This window comes from Rhyacophila brunnea, unplaced genomic scaffold (assembly GCF_057557595.1).
Source record: "Rhyacophila brunnea isolate RB1 unplaced genomic scaffold, BYU_Rbru_1.0 scaffold_4, whole genome shotgun sequence".
Taxonomy (NCBI): Eukaryota; Metazoa; Arthropoda; class Insecta; order Trichoptera; family Rhyacophilidae; genus Rhyacophila; species Rhyacophila brunnea.
The window spans coordinates 33,321,276-33,342,529 of NW_028233068.1; the positions used below are offsets into that span (position 1 = coordinate 33,321,276).

Below are 21,254 nucleotides of genomic sequence, written 5' to 3' on the forward strand. Positions count from 1 at the left end.
TATAAAAAGGGCATCGAAACAATTATTCATACAATTATGTATAAATAATTTTTCCCAAAATCTTAAACATATGCTTATTCCACTGCCAAACAAAAAAAAACAAACTTCTCAGGAAATATTCTTGTCATCATTGTAATGTTCAATAATAATTGCTTTTAGTTAGAGAATATGATTGTCTCAAAATGATACATTGATATTTTGACTAGGTTGTTGTTAGTGGTATTAATGTTAGGGAGCAACAGCCAATATAGCCAAGTATTTTGTTTGTAGAAAACGGGGATTAATTTCAGTGTAATCCGATTATGTTGCCTAAGTCAGGATAAAGAATTTGTTCTGCAAGAATATGTTTCCTGTTCTCATTTATTTATCGATTCTGGGTTATTGGTAAATATAATTGGATTGCCGTGATCGGGATTTAATTCGAGTTTGCTCTTTGCTAATATATCATGGTTTATACTTTTAGTATGCTTTCCTGAAACAATTAGTTTTATAATAAATAAATCATGAATGAATATTATTTATAGTGTCGGTGTATATTAAATACTTCCTATATGGTGATTTTGACGAAAATATGTTATTGATACCACGTGATGCGCATTTTTTTCTCTACCACATGTATTAATTATTACCTATATCACTTGCGAAAAGATCAAAAATAAAAAAAATAAATCGATATTAAATTAATACTATGTGAGAGCATCCAAAATCATGCACCGTCATTAATCCTATGTGAGTGTCCGCCGCAGTAGATCAGTATTAAAAAATATCTTATTCAACGTATTCAACACGGTGCATATATATTTAATCCTATGTGATAAAAACATGGAAAAATGCTACGATTTTACCATTTACATAATAATAAACATATTATAAAATAATATAATTATCCAATTTTAATTTATGATTATTATCTACAAAAAATGTTAGAACACAATATGTACCATTTACATTATTTTTTAAAACAGTTTCGATTATCTCAGAATATGACTCAAACCACATAGGAGGTATTTAAAATACAGCCACGAAGTCAGAGAATCCACTGTTGGAATAAAACTTCCCTTACCCAAGCTCTTTCCACTATTCCCGGCCTCTTCATTGCCACATACATTCGTTGAAGATGATGTGCACGACGCTTTTCTTTGACAAACATGACGTAATCGATTCATTAGAATTTTCGAAAGTGGGCCTCACAGTTTAAACCAATCGTAAAATTATTAACTTATTCGAAACTTTAGAAAAGATGCAATTTATCCTGAATTATTGTTTCCTTTTAATTTAAAATTATTATTGATTTCAATTTCACAACACAAAATCTCTATCATTCGACAATAATAAAAACAGTTACTTTTTGTGGGAGCAAGCAGGTCATGTGTTGCTTTGAGACAGGCAGGTAAGGCAGAAATTGCGAATATTATATACTTACATACCTATGTACATACTATGTAGATTCTGTAGACATGAAATTGCTAACGTCTCGTGCTGCCTCATTAATGGAAGAAATGTTATGTTTTCCTTATTATCATATTATGTATGGCAATAAGTAATAAAGTAAATGCTTTCAAGATATGAGCTTACTGGAGAATCTTTAGGGTATCATGTAGAGTTGTAGACAAAGCATGTACGATGCATTGCCGATACGAAATAAAAGTCGCAAAAAAACATGGATATTATTTATTAAAATGAAAATTGAAATTCTTCAAAATCATGTGAAATTAAAAATATGTACCGTTTCAATTAAAGGGAAAACTGGATGAAAAAACTGAGATTAAAATATAAATAATCAACATTTGCTTAAGAAGTGTCACAAAGAAAATGGTAAGTACATAACGATGTTAACATTGATTATTGTGGCTGAAGCAATGCTAGTAATTAGGTTGACTATATTTAAGGAGATTGGAGAAAAATGGTAAAACCTAACGACTGGATGACAATATCGAGAGACAGGATTACGAAAATGGAGAGCAGTCATAGAGTAGGCCAACTTCCGGAATGACATAATATAATACATACTGTGGAAAATAAAAATTATTTGTGTGAAATGTATAGTTTCAATTTTAATGATTAGTTTTGACATAATCTCCTATATATTATTATCCTACAGCTTTCCCGGTGTTTTGCGAGCGATTGTGTGCCTTATTCGTCATGTCCGATGGGTTAAAAAAAATCGGTTCTCGGATCGCTTAAAATGGGTTTTCCATAGTTGACAGCCGTTTGACGAAATTCCACTCGAAGTCGGTGATTTTTATTCATTTCCCGATACATTTTCCAGCGACACGCCACTTTATTGACAACTGATTATGTCGGGAATTTATTTTTTCACATTGTTTGCAACACTCTTACCAACTAACCAAAGATGGCCGCTTTAAATTTAAAATGCGTTTTAACCGACATATACAATCAATTTTCACAAACTAATCATAATAAGATAAACCGGTAAACATATTAGAACTGATTTATTTAAACTTTTATGAATTAAGTTCTTTGTTTTTAGTTAAGTTTCTACACCTCTGACGGAAAGGAAGTCTTTTGACACTACGTATTTATCACGCTATGTATACTTAACTACATTATTCTAATTTACTCACCACATATTTACTTATCGGATGCATTCGAGTGGCTATAATTCGAAGTGACCACAATTTTATAAAACTCAACAAAGTCACAAAAAATCACTTTTAAAAACTATCATCCGTCATCGCACCATTACGAATTTGTAGCTGAGATTATTTACGTCTTATAATGATTTTCAAGATGCACATAACTATATAATAACTCACATGTATAGCAAGTACCTATAGATAACTATAATTATTCAAATAAACAATAACATTTATACGAATTCACATTAAAAATGTTTATTTCATTTCACTGCGGGCGCGCACGTATCGTCATTTCCACGCAAAGAATAATATTTCAAAATTTGATGTCACTTTTTTTTTTTTTTGTAAGGCTGTTGAATGAATTTTTTTTTGAACCAATGAAACTTATATACATTTAATTAGCTCATTATAACCCAAAAATATTTAAAAGGTATCAAGTACTATGCGATCAACCCAGTGTTGCCAAGTCAAAATTTAAAAATTCAGTAGATTTTGACAAAAAATTTAGTAGATTTCATAAAATATCAGTAGATTTTGAAAAATGTGGTTTATTAGATATGATTTAAAACTAATAAGAATAACAATAACTAATAATATTAATTTATTGTAAACAATTATGATATTAATGGGTAAAATGGCGCTCTTGGGTAGAGTTACAATGTTTTTTATATCAATTTAGAAGTGTATAACATCAAAAAAGGTCATGCGTAAATCATTTCAAGTTTATTATTAAAATAATCATCAGTTAATTTACAATTATGGAGAAACACAAATATCAGTAGATTTCTTGAATTTCGAAAAAAAATATCAGTTGATCTACTGAAATTTCAGTAGACATGGCAACACTGGATACCATAGAATATTATTTCAAAATTTGATAACGTAACATTTTTTTATGGCTGTTAAATGATAATTTTTTAAACCAATGAAACTTATATACATTCAATTAGCTCATATAACCCAAAAATATTTAAAAGGTATTCAACAATAATTGGTGTTATACATATTATTTAAATCATTATCAACCAGGATCAATCCACTGCTGGATGAAGGGTTCCCTAGCCTGATTCTATTCCTTTCTGTCATTTGAATTGCTGTATTTATCAAAATCGGTGATATTATATTTATCTACATATTAATATCGTCATCATCACCATCGAAATGATCCAATCCACTGCTGGATAAAGGCCTCCCTACCCTGATTCTACTCCTTTCTGTCATTTGAATTGCTGTATTTATCAAAATCGGTGATATTATATTTATCTACATATTCGCATCGTTATCATCATCATCATCAACTAGGATCAATCCACTGCTGGGTGAAGGGTTCCGCAACCTGATTCTACTACTAGCAGTTAAACGAATTTGTGATACTTTACCTATTTATATCATTCTTATCAACATCGACCTGAACCAATCCACTGCTGGATTAAGGCCTCCCTAGCCTGGATTCTACTCCTTTCTGTCTTTTGAATATCTGTATTTATCAAAATCGGTGAAAGTATATTTATCTACATAATCATATCGTTATCATCATCATCATCAACTAGGATCAATCTACTGCTGGATGAAGAGTTCCCTAACCTGATTCTATTCCTTTCTGTCATTTGAATTGCTGTATTTATCGAAATCGCTGATATTATATTTATCTACATAGTAATATCGTTATCGTCACCATCGACCTGATCCAATCCACTGCTGGATAAAGGCCTCCCTACCTACCCATATTCTACTTCTATTTGTCATTTGAATTGCTGTATTTATCAAAATTGGTGATATTATATTTGTCTACATACTCATATCGTTATCATCATCATCATCGACTAGGATCAATCCAATGCTGGATGAAGGATTCCGCAACCTCATTCTACTACTATCAGCGAAATGTCAAACTGTCTGACGTGAATAAAAAACCCATCCCGAAGAGAAAACTATGGCGCCATCTATGCATACTTCACAACTATATTAAAGTCCAACACCGCCAAGCCGTCTGCAAGACCTAGCGAGACAGACTGGCAAGAGCCAGCTGGCTCAGCTAGTCTACATATTAATATCGTCATCATCACCATCGAAATGATCCAATCCACTGCTGGATAAAGGCCTCTCTACCCATATTCTACTCCTTTCTGTTATTTGAATTTCTGTATTTGTCAAAATTGGTGATATTATATTTATCTACATACTCATATCGTTATCATCATCATCATTAACTAGGATCAATCCACTGCTTGATGAAGGATTCCGCAACCTCATTCTACTACTATCAGCGAAATGTCAAACTGTCTGACGTGAATAAAAAACCCATGCTGAAGAGAAAACTATGGCACCATCTATGCATACTTCACAATTATATTAAAATCCAACACCGCCAAGCCGTTTGCAAGACCTAGCGAGACAGACTGGCGAGAGCCAGCTGGCTCAGCTAGTACAGTATTAATATGTACGGGCACATACTGTTTTACTTAAAAAATGAATGTGGTCATAGACATTTGTTTCATAAATCGAAATATGTAATCTTATTGGATATGCCAATTGCTAATAATGATCATCATAGTCTAGCTAGATCAACAACATGAATTTTTATTAAATTAATCTCTCCCTTTTCTGTTATTCATTTGTTGGGATTAATTTTTATAACAACGTTAACAGTATTTATTATAAATTAATTTAGTGACAGAATTTCAAATAAAGAATTATTATTCATTGAGATATATATCAAGTAATAAGTACCTACTGTGCTGTAGGTAAGTACTGCAATTTCTGGTACAAAATGAGAAAAATAATAAAGCGAGTAGGAACTGATACGATTCGAAGGTAAGTATAATCAAGTAGTATTATATTCACATGAAAAATGATACGTGGAGATTGGAGACGTAGGTATTGAGTGAAATATTGCCAGATGCATTGAATTTTGATATTCCACTCAGGTAAGAAGATTTATTCGATGTAAAAGAGGCTGGGAAGTTAAAAAGATAGGTTGTACTGAAAAGAAGTCTTGTCTGAAATATTTATATTTATTTAGATATGGTATTTACTATTTATATACGTACAATATTGGTTGTTATTTTTAAGTAAAGTCTTCCGTTTAAATGGTCAAATAAAGGTTGTAATGAGAGATGTGATATTATGATAATGAGATCAAAAAAAATATTTACTTGAAGACTTCATAGTCTTAACATACACATCGATTTTGATATAAAACAAAGTCTATGCAAATATAAGTCAAATTATTTTAATATCGAATTATGACAGATTTCCAAGAGTAGAAAAAAATATTAGGTACCTATAGCAAAATTGTATATCTCGTTTGTTTGTTGGACAATTTTGGTGACCCAGTAATACCCATGCGGTGGAGAACATTTGAAAAGTAGAACAGCTGGATCGACGAGATAGTTGAGTCTCGTGGTTTGTAGCAAAGTACTGAAAGAGACCGAGATGAATGGAATCATCTCAGAGAGATCTTCAACTGGTAGTGAATTGATCGATTTTATAATATATAAAGTAATATGAAAATTATGTCGTGGTACTCTCTCTCATCTTCTATCCATGATTGGAGACCAATTTGCAGTACCTACATGTCCAAATAACCAGCCTTAGATATTACAATACAATATTCTTTTTAACACTATAATAAGTCATGAGGGTCATACAACAGTAGTGTATTTAGTAATAGAAGTGAAATAAAAAAATAAAATCACATCAATATATCGTGACCTTACCAGGAACCAAGCCGGACAAAAAGCCAGCGCTCTATACTGTGGACAACGAGGGCCGCCAGGGTTTATTAGAATATCTGCGCAGTGCACAATGAGCCACTTGCAGAGGATGCCTTCCAACTGAAGATGCTGCCAAGAGAATCTCATTCTTTCCACTACTTTGTGTTACTCTACCTTTCACTGGATTATAATATGCTGGAATATATAACATTTGTGCGAAGTGTAAAGCCTGTATGTAATGTAAGGAACAATAAAATTTAAATTAGATGAAAATCACTATAATTAAAATAACTGAGTACTTTTATCATTATAAATCTATATTGTTATTTAAGGTGGATTTTTATATGTTTGACATTTTACCTTTATGATGAAAAATGATATTCATTTATAATAATCCAGTTTTTCTGGACAAAAGCGGGCGGTGACGAAATGATTTATCTCTTTTAAACGCATTTTAAAGCATTGATATATGTAATATATTATTTAGTTATTTTAAGCGGCCTTGCTAAGGTTATGAGAATATTTTCATTATATTTTATATGATGAATTTTGTATATTATAGCATTGATTAAAATTGTTATTTACATAAATAGTAGGAAAAAAAGGTAGTATGAAAAATATTATAAAATCCATTTAATTAATTATTCTAAAATATTATCTATAAATTGCATCCATAATTAAAAAAATAAGAAAATATGAATTTATTCTGGTACTTAAAAACAGTGCCGTCAGGAGGACACAGCCGCCAGTGTTTAAGAAAAATAAATTAAAAAGAGATTAGGTACTAATATTTGTACTCATACGATATAAACTGGCTTTAAAGTTTGGAAAAATTACCCAAGTATCTGAGTAGACTCTCAACGCTATTTGGGGAGATTATCTATAATACCTATGTACCGGATGTGTAGACTGTCTGTATCCTTTGCAGTTGATTACATTACAAACTCAAAATCGCCACAACAATAATGACATATCTGTACTGCCTTAAAACGGAATAATATTTTAAGATCTTTGTATTTATTTGATTACAAATGAATTACTCACACCAAATCAAGAGGCGGTCGGTGTTACGAGTCAAAATGTGGCGGCCGCTCCTTGGTCCGGACACCCGTGTGCGCCGCATATATTGCACACAAGGGTGCGGCGACCCTGCCTACATATATATATATTTAATAACTATTAGGGCGTATATTAATGCGTTTTTAGTTTATATTCATTTCCGGTTATGGTTATATTTGTATATTATAAGCTTGGACTTGTTGCCCAATCAACATGTCCATGTGGCGGAGATCTACAGGATGCAAACCACATCCACTGGGAATGTCCAAGAATGTGCTCCGAGAGTGAAGTGGTGCTTAAGTTGGTCCAACCAGTTGTTGGGCCCAACGGGCCGTCCGACCTGCTCGCCACAAAGGCCAATTATATTTAATTAAAAAAAATGCGTTTGTCCGTATTGTTTTAGCTTTGTTTTTCGTATATATAACATTAAATTCATTTATTTCTGTTAAGTCTCTGTGCTTTTCTCTTCCATGGCACTTTTTATTAAATTACGTTTTTCAGTAAACTCAGTCAAAGCTCACATGAGAGCGTGGCGATCTTAGTCTTAGGCATCTGCTCCTGAGGCATTCCCAGGCATAAAAAACTGCTGATGCTTCACATCCAAATGTAGGGCCTCGTGATACGGTTGATTTAGACCGAGTGTGGTGCAGGGCGAGTTGGTTTGGAGGGGTCTATGTTTGTGTTGTATATAAAAAGATTACACTATTGAGTTATTTTAAATATTATTTGCGATATAAATAAAAAAAAATAAACCAAATAGACATTATTATTGGCATTTATTATGAGGTGATCGAAATATGCGATGGAATAAGTAAGATGCATGTGTTTAAAGCGCAACAAGGCAAGTAATAACGAGATTTAGTGCTTTAATTAGTACGGGTACCTACCTACTTACAATATAAAATCAAACTTGAATTTTTTTGCTTACACATGTTACCATGTTCGCAAGTGACTTCTTTATTGAGATAACGTATAGTGAAAAGTATGTTAGCTACGCAATTTAATAAAATTAAGATAATATTATTGTTATTTTTTATAGATTAAGAAATTAATTCACTTCTTGCCGAGAAAGACCAGCTGTGTGAAAATTATTTTAGTAGTAGTTATAACTGCAAGATGAAGGAGAATCGGTGATGACTGATGACTTAGAGTAAAACTGTATTATTATTATATAAAAAAAAGTTAGCCAAAACCTTAGTGTAAAATATATTTTAGACCCAAAAGCAATATTATATTATTTACTTTATTATTACAATTAAGAAAAGGTAAACTACCAGGTACTCAGAATAAAATAGGTACTTATATATTATTCAGTGACGGTTTTAGGTACATGGATGACAAAACGGTAATTGGTTTGGAAACCCTTTCAAAAAATTTGCCAGTTCGGTAAATTACCATTAGGTGTTAAAATGTTGCTAGGATTTTTTTTCAGATTGTTATTTTGATGAAGCGATTGTCTAAATCACTTGATTGAAAACCGCCAATGGTTATATTAACAGAATACTTATTATAAGGAACAGTTTTAAGCCACTCGTCATCCCATTGGGTCATTATTATCGATAAAAAAACAGGATGGCACTCTGTACTACTCCTCAATAGAAGATATTATAATACTAATCATATTTTATGAATTAATATAGAACTCACTGCGACTGAGAAAGTACCTATATCGTAGTATTTGTTATTTTTATTGTTTTAAAATAGTAATACACATATATATCATGTAGACACAGAGCACCTTTTTGCAGCCTATCAACTTGTCAAGAAACCTACCACAAATTAAATCAGAATAAAACAAGTATGCGTTGTTATATATTATTGTTTAACGAGACCACCGTATATAAGTCCCGGGTTCGAATCCCACATTTCACAGTTTGTCTTGACAGCAGTCCTAACAGTTTCAAGCTGCAGGAGGTTGAAGATAGTCTGAATAAAACCCAGTGAAATAAATCAACAATGAAGGCTTTTGTAAGTATTTATATACCCTTATAAATTTTTCAATTTATTTTGTAGACACTGAATATAATTTTGACACTATTTTGAATTTATTATAAATTTCCATTAAGTGCACCCAGTTTGTGATTTTATTTAATTTCATAATATTTAGTGGTAACTACCAGATGATTTTTTTGTGCATTTTGGCAGAGAATATGTCTATGAGATGATTATTTTGTTTATTTATCAAGAAATACAAACATATTTATTTTAGATTTGAAAATACATATTTTTAATGAAATATATTTGTTGTCCAATAAATTGTTTATTAAGTCTAAACATATCAATTAATATTCTATATTGTTGCGATATAAAATATTAAATTATTTTGTGAAAGTAGCTTGAAAACAATATAATATTAAAAATTCACGATATAATAATCATTTATTATTTATTATTTTCATTGTGACTTGAAGTAATTGAAGTGGTCCCTAAGTACATATTATCTAAACATTTATAGTTACTACTGTATTAAAATTAATCTAAAATGTAAAAAAAAAATCGTAGGCTTCTTATTTGTCGTGGATTTAAAAAATGGTGATATTTTATTCCCTCATATATTACAAATTATTTTTTCATGGCAGGCTGTTAAAATAATAGTACATTTCATTAAAATAAAATAGTATAAGTATTTGAAACTTTTGCTTTCATTACTCACCTCAAGTTAGAATGAGATTAAAATTCATCCTCGAAGGCAAATTTGTGTTTAAATTTTGGCAGCCGAATTAGGTTTGATTATTCTGAAAATTGTAAAAAAACTAGACTAAATGATTCCAATCATTATGTAGATATAATCAATAACAGCGAATAAACAGGTGAGGAGTGGCTCAATAGAATCTTTCGCGGTATATATTACACCTACGATTGTATTACTCAAATATTTACTGAACATTTAAGTTGCATTGTTGGTATGCATTTTTACATTCAATAAATAAATTATTTACTTACATAATTAAGTAGTTTGGATATTTAACTAATAATAGTAAATCTACAATCATTAATGACAGTATGTATTAGTGCGTTTGTTGGTCGTCTTTTTATTATACACTGTTCAGGTCGGGTTTAATTAAGATTTTTATCGAAATCATCATCTATCAAGCTAATACATCTATTTAATACAACTTATACATATCATAATCAGCCCCAAATCCAATTCGGTATTTATTTCTTTTCTTACCCATTTATTTATTTTTCATTCCCTGCACATTGTACCCAACATGTTAATCATTCTGATTTAAAAAGCGTTGATCGCCGTCACATATTAAACACCGGCCCATATCCGTAACTATATTCTATATCCGGTAACATATTTATATACTGCAAATTTGATATCTATTGAGAGTTACACAATTTTTAGTGACGTTTATCTGCCTAATAATGTTGGCTGTATATAAACCGCGATTTTGTTTTACATAATATACTATAAAAATATCCATCATATTTATACTATTCATGTTATAAAAATACATTACAATAATGATGTAGATTTGAAAGCCGTCTCATTTTAGAAGAATAAATATTCTTTTACCATCCACTTCCAGCGTGTATAGTTTTTTTAGTATAATTTCATGTCAAAATTAAGCAGCTGATTAAATAATAGGGTAAGCTAATTTTCAACGCCGTATTTACTTTGCAGCCGCAAAGAGGGAAGATAATATTATTCGTACTTTAATTGAATTATTTTCAACAGCGAACCTACACATCGCGCTTAAAATAATTTAGTTATGTAGATACACCAGCTACTCATATCATCTAAAGGCACTAGTTGTACAGTCAGATATCTCCGTAGAATTCTATTCCTAGATATTTTCAAAAAAACCCTGTAATAAAAATAGAGTATTATCTTTAATCCTTTCTATGCCGCAATTAGTTAATTGATAGTAATTAACATAAGAATTGGTGTAATTAGGGCGTCCAAAGACGCTTTTGGCACTTAACCGGTTAATAAACGGATTGTTAACATTGTTAACATTCTAGTTGTTACCGACTTTGCAACTCACTGATTTTAACAGAATTTTTAGTAACGGATGCTGAGTTTGATAGGTAAATAACACACTGACTTAGAAGTAAGGATATCTGTCTTTTCAACTAATACTCTCATTTATTCATTCACAATAGCTTCGTCAACACCCAGTTAGATTATTAATTATATGGTTATATAAATTTGTGGTGACATAATAAATATATTTTATTAAATTATTTAAAAAATACTGGTGATCAGACAATCGATTAGGTATTTGAAATGAGAGCAGGTACACAATAACTTACATAATACAGCAAATTCTTCATTAACCTAACTATCTAATTCTACCTCTTTAGATTTTTTTACTAACGTGAGTTTGGTTCATAAAGCAGTCGTTTATGTATAAATATCTACGAATTTGTAGATTGCAGGTTCAGATCCACGACTGGTCGAAAAAGTGCATGTTGTTAATGTAATTGATATAGTGCAGAGTCGTTGAGAAAGAGTGCATTGAGTAAATAGCGAGCAACTATTCCTCGAAAAATGGCTGTTAATACAACCTCCACAATGTGACGGCCTATATAATCCACTAAAGATTGAACGTGGTAATTATTTGTTGACTTTAGATACCTACATTTTATTGGAAAAAAAAACTAAAAACCACGCCAAAAATATGTTTGGTTTGAAATATTGTTAAAGTAATTTTGCTTCAGTAAATATTGTGTAATATGCATATTTTTAATGATAAATTATTGTACACATCTTTTCAATAAAATAAAGTTACTTGAAATAGTTGTTAGTATAAAAATATGTAGATGTTTTTACAGACGACTTTTAATCATGTTAATATATCACTCGGGCGGAGAGGAATTTTAATTCGTTGCCACTGTGTCCCGCCCTATTTTAAATTATTCGTAACATCCGAATCTGGATGACCTTCGGTCACAATAATTATTGTTTTGACGTGTTTAATGGACACCGATCGTATAGTTCATCAAACACGTTTTAAATCAGATTAAATAAGGTCGTAAAATATAAAAAGTAAGAATATTTTAAACATCACTGGCAAAGCTTGCGATCTGGTTTTGACTTTATATCATAATATTAATTTTATTAGTAAATTAAATACAATAATATAAAAATAAGTAAGATTTACAAAAACACTAATTTTACATAAAAATAAATCACGTGACATTATAAAATTATATTTTATAATATAGAATTGATTTTTTTATAATTATTAAGTAAACGGAAAAGAATAGATCTTTACGTAATACTATACTAAATCATCATTGAACATAATTAAATATCATAATAATATAATATAACATAATATTAAATACACATTGAAAAATATTGTATTTAAGCCCAAAAGTAATTTATAAACTTCGGTATAAAGTTTTATAAAAAAATATTTCCTACAATATTAATTATGGATTAAACAGGCTTTGAAATAGATAAATGGATAAGTAAATTATTTTTTTTGTGATACAATTATTTCTTATAAATTTTCAGTGGAATATTACTGATGTATATAAAAACTAGACTTGATGTGAAAACCGGATTTTGTGTGGCTTGTCATTAAGGCATTTTAATTTGGTGGTTACTTGAACGTTGCATAATATAATAAGTACATTATTTGCCTCTTAAACCGAATTTTTAATTACCGATAGCTCTAAAGATTCAATTTAAATGACCGATGAAATTAAAAATATGTGGTTTGGTAAATAAACACTGTAATATTTGACATCTTATAAAATATATAACTGATTAGTTTATAATCACACGTACCTTGAAATAGCTTTTCGTTTTAAGTATATCATGTTTATTATTTATTATAAGTGTGCTCTCCTATTAATTATGAAAACTGTATTTATTTTCTATCTTCCTGGATTGTGATGTATTATTTAATGTTGGGTTGTTGAACCACTGAAAGGTTTTGTAGCCCCGTCAAAATTTTTGCCTTTTGCTAGCCATTGACTAACACATAATCATAAAGCATTAGCTATACTGAATGATTTTTTTATACTCCGGATTTTATTTTTATGCTGAATTTGTTTAAAAAATAAATTATTTAAAAAATGTATACTTATGTACTTTTGAACAAATTGCTTCATTTTATTTCGTGGAAAACAGCTACTGTTTATATTTAAAAATGATTCTGTAAAAATGCTGAATAGCAACTAATCGCTTATTTGAGGTGATTTTAGAATTGAAATATATAATAAATTTATTTGTAGGTACGAGATTTATTTGTAGGTACTCGTACATAACTTAAAGAGAATTGATTAGCTACATTATATTAACACATTTGGAGAGAATTAAAAAACATTCTATTCCGAATAGACAGAGGAGAACAAAGTGGTAATGTGCTACTTACTATCTTGGTAATCTATCTTCTCATTAGATTTAATATGTGTTCATATTATATAGAAGTAAAAAATATACAAAATTTTCATTCAATAACTTTGATTTTTAATCTTTTCAGATCGCAGCGTGTTGCATTCTTTCAGTGGCCCACGGCGCCATCGTGGCTATAGTTCCTGCAGTATCACAATATCACGCCCAGGATGTCTTAGGCCAATACTCTTACGGGTATTTCGGAGGACCTTCAGCCAAGCAAGAGTTGAGGACTGCCGATGGAGTCACGCAAGGAGGCTACTCCTATATCGACGCCAATAATTTGGTCCAGACTGTTAGCTATGTCAGCGACCCAGTTCATGGATTCCGTGTGGCTGCTACAAATATTCCACAACAGGTGAATGATCTACAAAATTGATTGATTATTTCATCAATTTATTCACATTGATTAAAAAAAATAATTTAATCATGAGATTTTTAAAAAACATAATGTACTTAGTAATGCCACAAATAGTACAAGTTGATTTATTCTTTCGCCCGAACAATTGGCGACCACACATTTTAGGTAGTGATTATTACAAATAATAAATTCAAGACGTTCACACATAGAAGACAAAAAGCATAAGTAACAGTTTAAATCACATTTAAACAAAAATCACTTTAAGAAGAATATCTTATATTTAAAAGTACATGGACCCTATTTTAAGAATTTATGAAAAAACGTTTAGGTAGGTACCTAAACTTCTCTAATGCAAGTGAATATGAATATCTGAAGCAATTTGGTTGCCAACAGTTATTTTTCTCCTAATTGGCATTACCAATGGCAGGTTAGTTCTGTACATTAGAAAAACAAACAAAATAATAATATAATTATTATTTTTTAATTCTCGAATGACATTTAAGTAATATGTTAGATTCGTTATTATATGAAATACATCATTTTGAAAAACCAGTAAAATCAAACATTGATTCATTCTTAAAATGATATCATTTACTTTAACATTATTTGAAGTACCTCAATTCAAACGTAGTTATCATAATTCGCAATAATATCTTCAAGGCGAGAGTACTCACATGGAAAGTAAAGATGTTGGTTAGAGTTCCATTGGGTTTAACCTTATTTTTTGATTTTTCTGTTGCTGAAGTTTTTCTAAAAATAAAAAATGACATTTAGTATAATATGAAGAATAATTTCCAGGTAGAAGATGTCCCATTAGGATTTGCTCCTCTTACCGGTCCTCAGGAAACACCTGAAGTAATCGCTGCAAAAATCGGTCATTTCCAAGCCCATGCCGCCGCTCGAGCAGCCCTACACTCGCGAAAACGAAGGGCCATCATCGCATACAGTCCACTTCTATCCAGTCAATACCAAGCGCAAGACTCATTGGGACAGTACTCATACGGATACAATGATGGCCTATCTTCAAAAGCTGAATCTCGCGCTGCTGATGGCACCACAAACGGAGGATATTCTTATCTCGATGCTAATGGAATAGTACAAAACGTTCAGTACACAGCTGATGATCAAGGATTTAGAGTAGCTGCAACTAATTTGCCGGTTGGGCCTGCATCTTTGGCTGTGGTTCCAGTACATGTGTATCCTCATCTGACAGCTGGACCTGCAGAGACGCCCGAAGTTGTCGCCGCGAAGGTCGCCCATTTTGCCGCTCATGCTGAAGCTAACGCTAGGCTTCTATACGCTTGAAAAGTGTCCATTTAATGATTTCTTATACGTATTACCAATACCAAACTATGAAATACATGACCGAACATATTATTATTATGTAAGTACCTTATATTCTAAATTAATTTGAAGAAATTTTGTAAAATAAAAAAAAAATATAGAACTACCCATTTGCGACATTTTTATGTTAACCCTATTTATTAGAATATAAAATTTTAAAATACATACTTTTATTACTACTGATAATATGATGAAAAAATCTTTAGTATAAGTACAAAATTGTAAATATTGTATGTTTTGCACAAATGAAATTTGAAAGGTTACACTACATTTAAAATTCACTATTATGTTTTAAATATGTACTGCTAAAAATACCCTAATTAGTTGTAGAATATTTTAAAGCATAATGATAATATACTTTGAACTTTCGTGATCCTCGTAGTACAGTGAGTAAGGCGCTGGTCTATCATTATGAAGCTCCGAGTTCTATCCCGGTGAGGTAACACTATAATTATGCGATTTTCTCAAAGCCTGGGTGTTTGTCATTGTTTCACTTAATATATTACTGATAGTGATTAGTAACTACTAATTTGATATTTGATACTGATTACAAATTTTATTGAACCTCATGGCCTGTTGTAGTGTTAAAAGTGTATATAAATATATAATTCAATTACTTACTTAAAAACAAGTTAGAGGGTTTCTAACTTCGTGTATTTTGTGCTTGCATATCGCGACAGTAATATGTAATTGTATGGTGAAATAATACATAATTATTAATATAAAATAGACCGAAGATACGAAGATAATATTTAGTGTTGATAAATTAGACACATAATATATTTGTCTGTATATATTATAAACAGGCAAAAAGTTAGAAGACGACAAATTTATTTGATCTTATGGTTATACACAATTTACCTAGAATATTATGTTATCAATATCAAGTTAATGTGATATTTTGATGAACACAATTACCACGAAATGCCTTAATATAATATAATAACCCTTGTACACGTGGATGGATTTACTGACGGTAGTATGTATTGTCGCGACCATAACGATTCAATGCAAATGTAAATACCTATTACCGTGCATGGATCAAAAAAGTTTAGCTGCTTCTGAATTTTCATGGGATAGTTACAGCTTGAATGAAGTGGGCGCATGCGCAGTAAAACAATAGTGACAAATCTGCTCTAAAAAATCGAATTACACCGCGCAGAGCATTTTAATGTTTACCAATCTCCACAGTCTGTCAAATAGTAGCACGCAATAACAATAACTCGTCTCGCTTACGCTTTATGAATGTATATTGGCGAGGCAGTCATTGACTTTTACGTGTAAACAGTTATTATTGCGATAGTTTAATTTACGCTCTATTGGTTCTAGTAAACTCATGCACGTGTACATGCGCTATACGTATTTTTTTGGTTTGTTATAATATTAATATGTGTTACAATTTCATAAATTATTTTTTGATGAAAATATCACCAGTCGGAGTTATGAGAAATACAGTGCAGACATTTGAGAAACAGAATGAACAACAATTATTACATAACAATTTCAATAAATTTTTAGTAATGAATATATGTATATTATATTGTCATGGTTTTTGAAATAGAAAAGAATATAGAGTAATATTTGATAATCTATATATTATATATTTCTCAAATGTCTGAGGCGTTTTTACTATGTATTTCAGGATACGCTCTCTATTAATTTGGCTATTATTATTTAGCAGTATATTTCCAGAATTCGTCCTACATTGCTAGAATACTTGATTCCCGTAAATAGCCTCAAGGGGATTTTTTTGTAATGTTTGACGTCCGTCAGTGGTCATCGCTAGTCCTATCACGAAAGATATTGGATTTTTTATTAGCTCAGACAGAAAGAAAATTCAGCTATTTTCTATAAGTTTGTAATATTTATGCGATTTGTCAATATGGCTACTTTGTTCAACAGACCGAGACAATTGGAGTGAATTTCTGTTATAAATACGTTCAGAAAGTACTTGAATATTAATATATAATATATTACATCAGTGACAGCCGTTTACAAAAAAAGATTTCCTGTTTGAAAACAAATGGATACCGGTAAATAGAGTAAAGAAATGCTGTTTGCCCTTTCTAACTATCTCTAGATTATTTCAAGATGAATGATTTACTACTTGTTTCTAAATTAACCTTTCTAGAGGTGAATGAAAAGGTTTTTTTTTTAATATTAAGATAGGCACGATTTTTACATTTAGTCGGGGTGAAAACAGACAAAAGAAACATAATTATAAATTCATTTAGAGATTAGATGTTTATAAAGTAAGTTACACCTATATTAATATTATGTGATTATCAATGCTACCTACATATGTGTATCATCACCATCAGACGTCGTTGATTCACTGATAGATGAAGGTTAACCTAGCTCATTCTACTCCTATCTGTCTTTAGTTATTCGTTGCTACGTACAGTCACCGAACTTTATGAGTTCGTATATTCGATTAGTGCCTCTTGAGTACCATTTTATGAGGGTATTTATCCAGAGGTTGTCTACTCGCCAAATGATATGTCTGGCCCATTACCATTTTATCTACTTAGCGACTTCTACCACATCGCATACTATTGTATCGATTATTATCCATTTGTATATATTGTGGTCTCATTGCATTATGGCCAACATGCACTTTTATATGCCACGTTGTGCTACTCATAACTTTTAGATGTCTCTTATATTTATTAAGGGATTATGTTTCATACGTATATGTGTTCAAATAATTGGTTTTTTAAAGATTTAATTATGAAAGTCAATCTAATACTTCTAACATATTCCGTGGAATGAAAAAATATATTCCCATGTATTCAAAGACGTTCAATCTTTTTCCAAATGTAGTCATCTGTAGTTTTCCTGAAAATCGCTAAGAACAACTTCAGTTTGATATTATACTCACCTGCCATTTTTGTTTGGAAGAAAGAAAGTCAATCTCTTTACAATAATACTTTCTTTGAATATAACTATATTAATATAGATGCCAGATTAACATAATATATTATACTTTAGGTTTGTATTATAATTTATATAAATGTCCTCATATTATAATGATATAGTCACGAGCTACCACTGATATCCATAAGCGTAGGATTGTAATGTTCACGACGATACAAATTGTATAAAGGACCGCGCCTATTATTGGCCGACCTTCATAAGAGGAATGAAATAACTTAATATCCTCCGTAATATAATAAATGTGGGTACTTATTTACGCAATAGTAAACATTAAAGAACAAAAACGATAAAATCTTTAAGAACGATTATTTTAGGCATGATAGTTTTTTATTAGCGCTATAATCGAGAATGGATTAGCAATCCTTTTTCATTCAAAATTTAATACTATGATTATGTAGGTAAGTACTTATTGCTTTCTCTCTCACTACTGTCCATATGTCCAGGCGTAAGATATCTCTCTATAATAATATTTAAAGCATCGAGGATCAGGCAGTTATCGCCCGTTTTAGACGCAGCAAATATTATCGCGCGAACATTGTTCGCTGACGTGTGTACAAAAAATGACGCGCGGTAATATTTTCTGCTAGTAAAACGATGATTAGGAGACTTTACATCTTAGTCAGATAATATTTATTTTATTTAAAGGAAATACAACTATTATATCGTTCAGAATGTAATTATATAGTATAAGTACTAAAGAAAACGCATACAAACCTAAAACACGTGAATTGTGTTACGTAAGAATTTATGGGATTTTTCATTACTTCAAATAATCAATGTTTTACTTACATAAGATAAGAAAACAAAAATATATTTGTAGGGTCTGTTTCTAAAAACTTAATTCCTTGCAGCTTATATTTTTCATAAATATACATAATTTCAAAATAGTAGGCAGAATAGAACATATTATTATAACGGAGGTCACTAAACGTTGATTTTTGAAAAATTAACCTACATTTTCATCATTTTCATATTTAAAAGTACGAAAAAGAGGCGTCATTTTTGGATTTGGTCACAATATTTATAGCTAATTCACTACTCTTCCGATCGCATGCCGTGGCATATCTAAAACGTAGAGTTATCTTAAATTATGGGCCACTAATATTAGATAAATGCTACACGCTATATAAAAAAATCTTGCAGGTATATTTATAACCAGTGAGAAAAAATCACATCGGTTCCAAATGAGATCCAGAAATAAATAAATGGGTAAGTGCACAAACAGGGAATACGATGCAATACAGTTCCCTCAAAACTTTTAAAATGAAATGGACAGTACACAGTACGCAGAAGAAACAAAACTTTGACAATTTAAGTTATCTATTTAATCAGCAGAAATCTTTCGACCCAGAGGTCTCTGCGTCATCCAAATATAATTTGCGGAAGAACGTGGCAACACAATTTACAGAACCGAGAGAATTGTTTCCAAACTTATGTAGTTGTAAAGTTCTATTTATTATATTGTTATGTAATATTAATTTATTGATTATATAATAGATAATATGACAAATAAATCTAATAACTGGGGTTTAGTTATAGTATATAGTTATTGTACATTATATATTATCTATCAAATACTTGGGATTTAGAAGACAGATTTCCTTTGAACGAAATCTCGAGCTTAAGTAAAGAGCGATAATACGATTAGAATCTCCAGACTGCAGTAATTAAAGGAATGGATTTTAAATCGAGTTCGATAAATTAGCTAAGGAATTCGCTTTGGAGCTTTACATAAATGAATCAAGAGGCCAGCCTTCACTTAATATTGAATTTAGTCTAAAAAGATTATTGCTAAGAATAGCATTTTAGAAAAATTGTTTAATATATTGGTAACACTTAGATTATATTATTTAAATTTCATTTAATGCTATTCTATTTCCATTTGTAAATTATTGTGAAAATTATTTTTTATCATTAAACCAGAAACAAACTCTAGTGCAAACAATATATTTTTTTAAAGAAATGACAATTTGCAAAATTCCAGGAGGAAATTTTTTTCCATTTTGTCCGTATAATATTTTCCGCCCAGAATCGAAACCAAGAGTTTTTTTTTCAGTTTTATATACCCACCTGTGCATCTATTCTATATATGCACAATTCTGCTATCGACCGCTATCGGTGGCTATCGAGGGTAGTTTATTATATAAATATATTGAGGTTAATAATTGTTACAATAAGTTTGCCGTCGAAACGGTCTATCTCGCTCTAAAATTTAACACAGCCAAGAGAAGTGCTGTTAAACATAGCACTTATTATAACAATTATAATGTCTTAATACACAAATATGATAAACTACCCTCGATAGCCGCCGATAGCAGTCTTGTGTATAGAATAGATGTGCTGGTAGTACTAACTAATTTTAAAACATTGTTTATTTTAATTTAGATTTAATTGGGTTTTGGATTAATAAATACATACTTACTTGAATCATGTTGCCTACGTTTTTTTTATTATCCATTCAACTTCGTACGTTCAGTCACCTAGTGAAATGTCTAGACAATGTGCAGCTATTACTCTCTTTAGCTTCACATATTATATATAAATTCATTACTTAAATATATTCATTTCGCAATCTCAAATAAATATTCATAAAAAAAAAACAAACAGACATAGTAAGTTAGCGCCGCAGGCGTAAAACTTCTTAACTCCATGGAATATACTCTCAAAAGTTGTATTATTCGCATTCCTTCCTTAATTTTCTGCCTACTGAGAATGTGCCAGTACCAAGCAATGCGTTAACATTCTACCCACACAAGACGACATTGCATCATCTAATTATATTTCTGTAAAATGTTGAATCCATGTGAACTTCACGATACTAAGATTTTTTTAGACAATATTTTTTCAAACAGTTGCTAAGCTGAGTAGAGATTGCAATA

The 21,254-nt window shown here is 30.6% G+C and overlaps 1 protein-coding gene across 1 annotated transcript; it reads left to right on the forward strand.

Moving 5' to 3' along the window:
• Positions 1-9,244: 9,244 nt before the first annotated feature.
• Positions 9,245-15,548, forward strand: LOC147067283 (uncharacterized). The gene is made up of 3 exons (XM_085954361.1): positions 9,245-9,343; positions 13,822-14,091; positions 14,893-15,548. The coding sequence occupies exons 1-3, from the start codon at positions 9,332-9,334 to the stop codon at positions 15,397-15,399; spliced, it is 789 nt and encodes a 262-aa protein (XP_085810487.1). The 5' UTR covers positions 9,245-9,331; the 3' UTR covers positions 15,400-15,548.
• The last annotated feature ends 5,706 nt before the right edge of the window (positions 15,549-21,254 follow it).

Coding starts and splice junctions, on each gene's coding strand:
- LOC147067283 (XM_085954361.1), top strand. Junction 14,092..14,892: donor CTACAAATATTCCACAACAG/GTGAATGATCTA, acceptor AATAATTTCCAG/GTAGAAGATGTCCCATTAGG.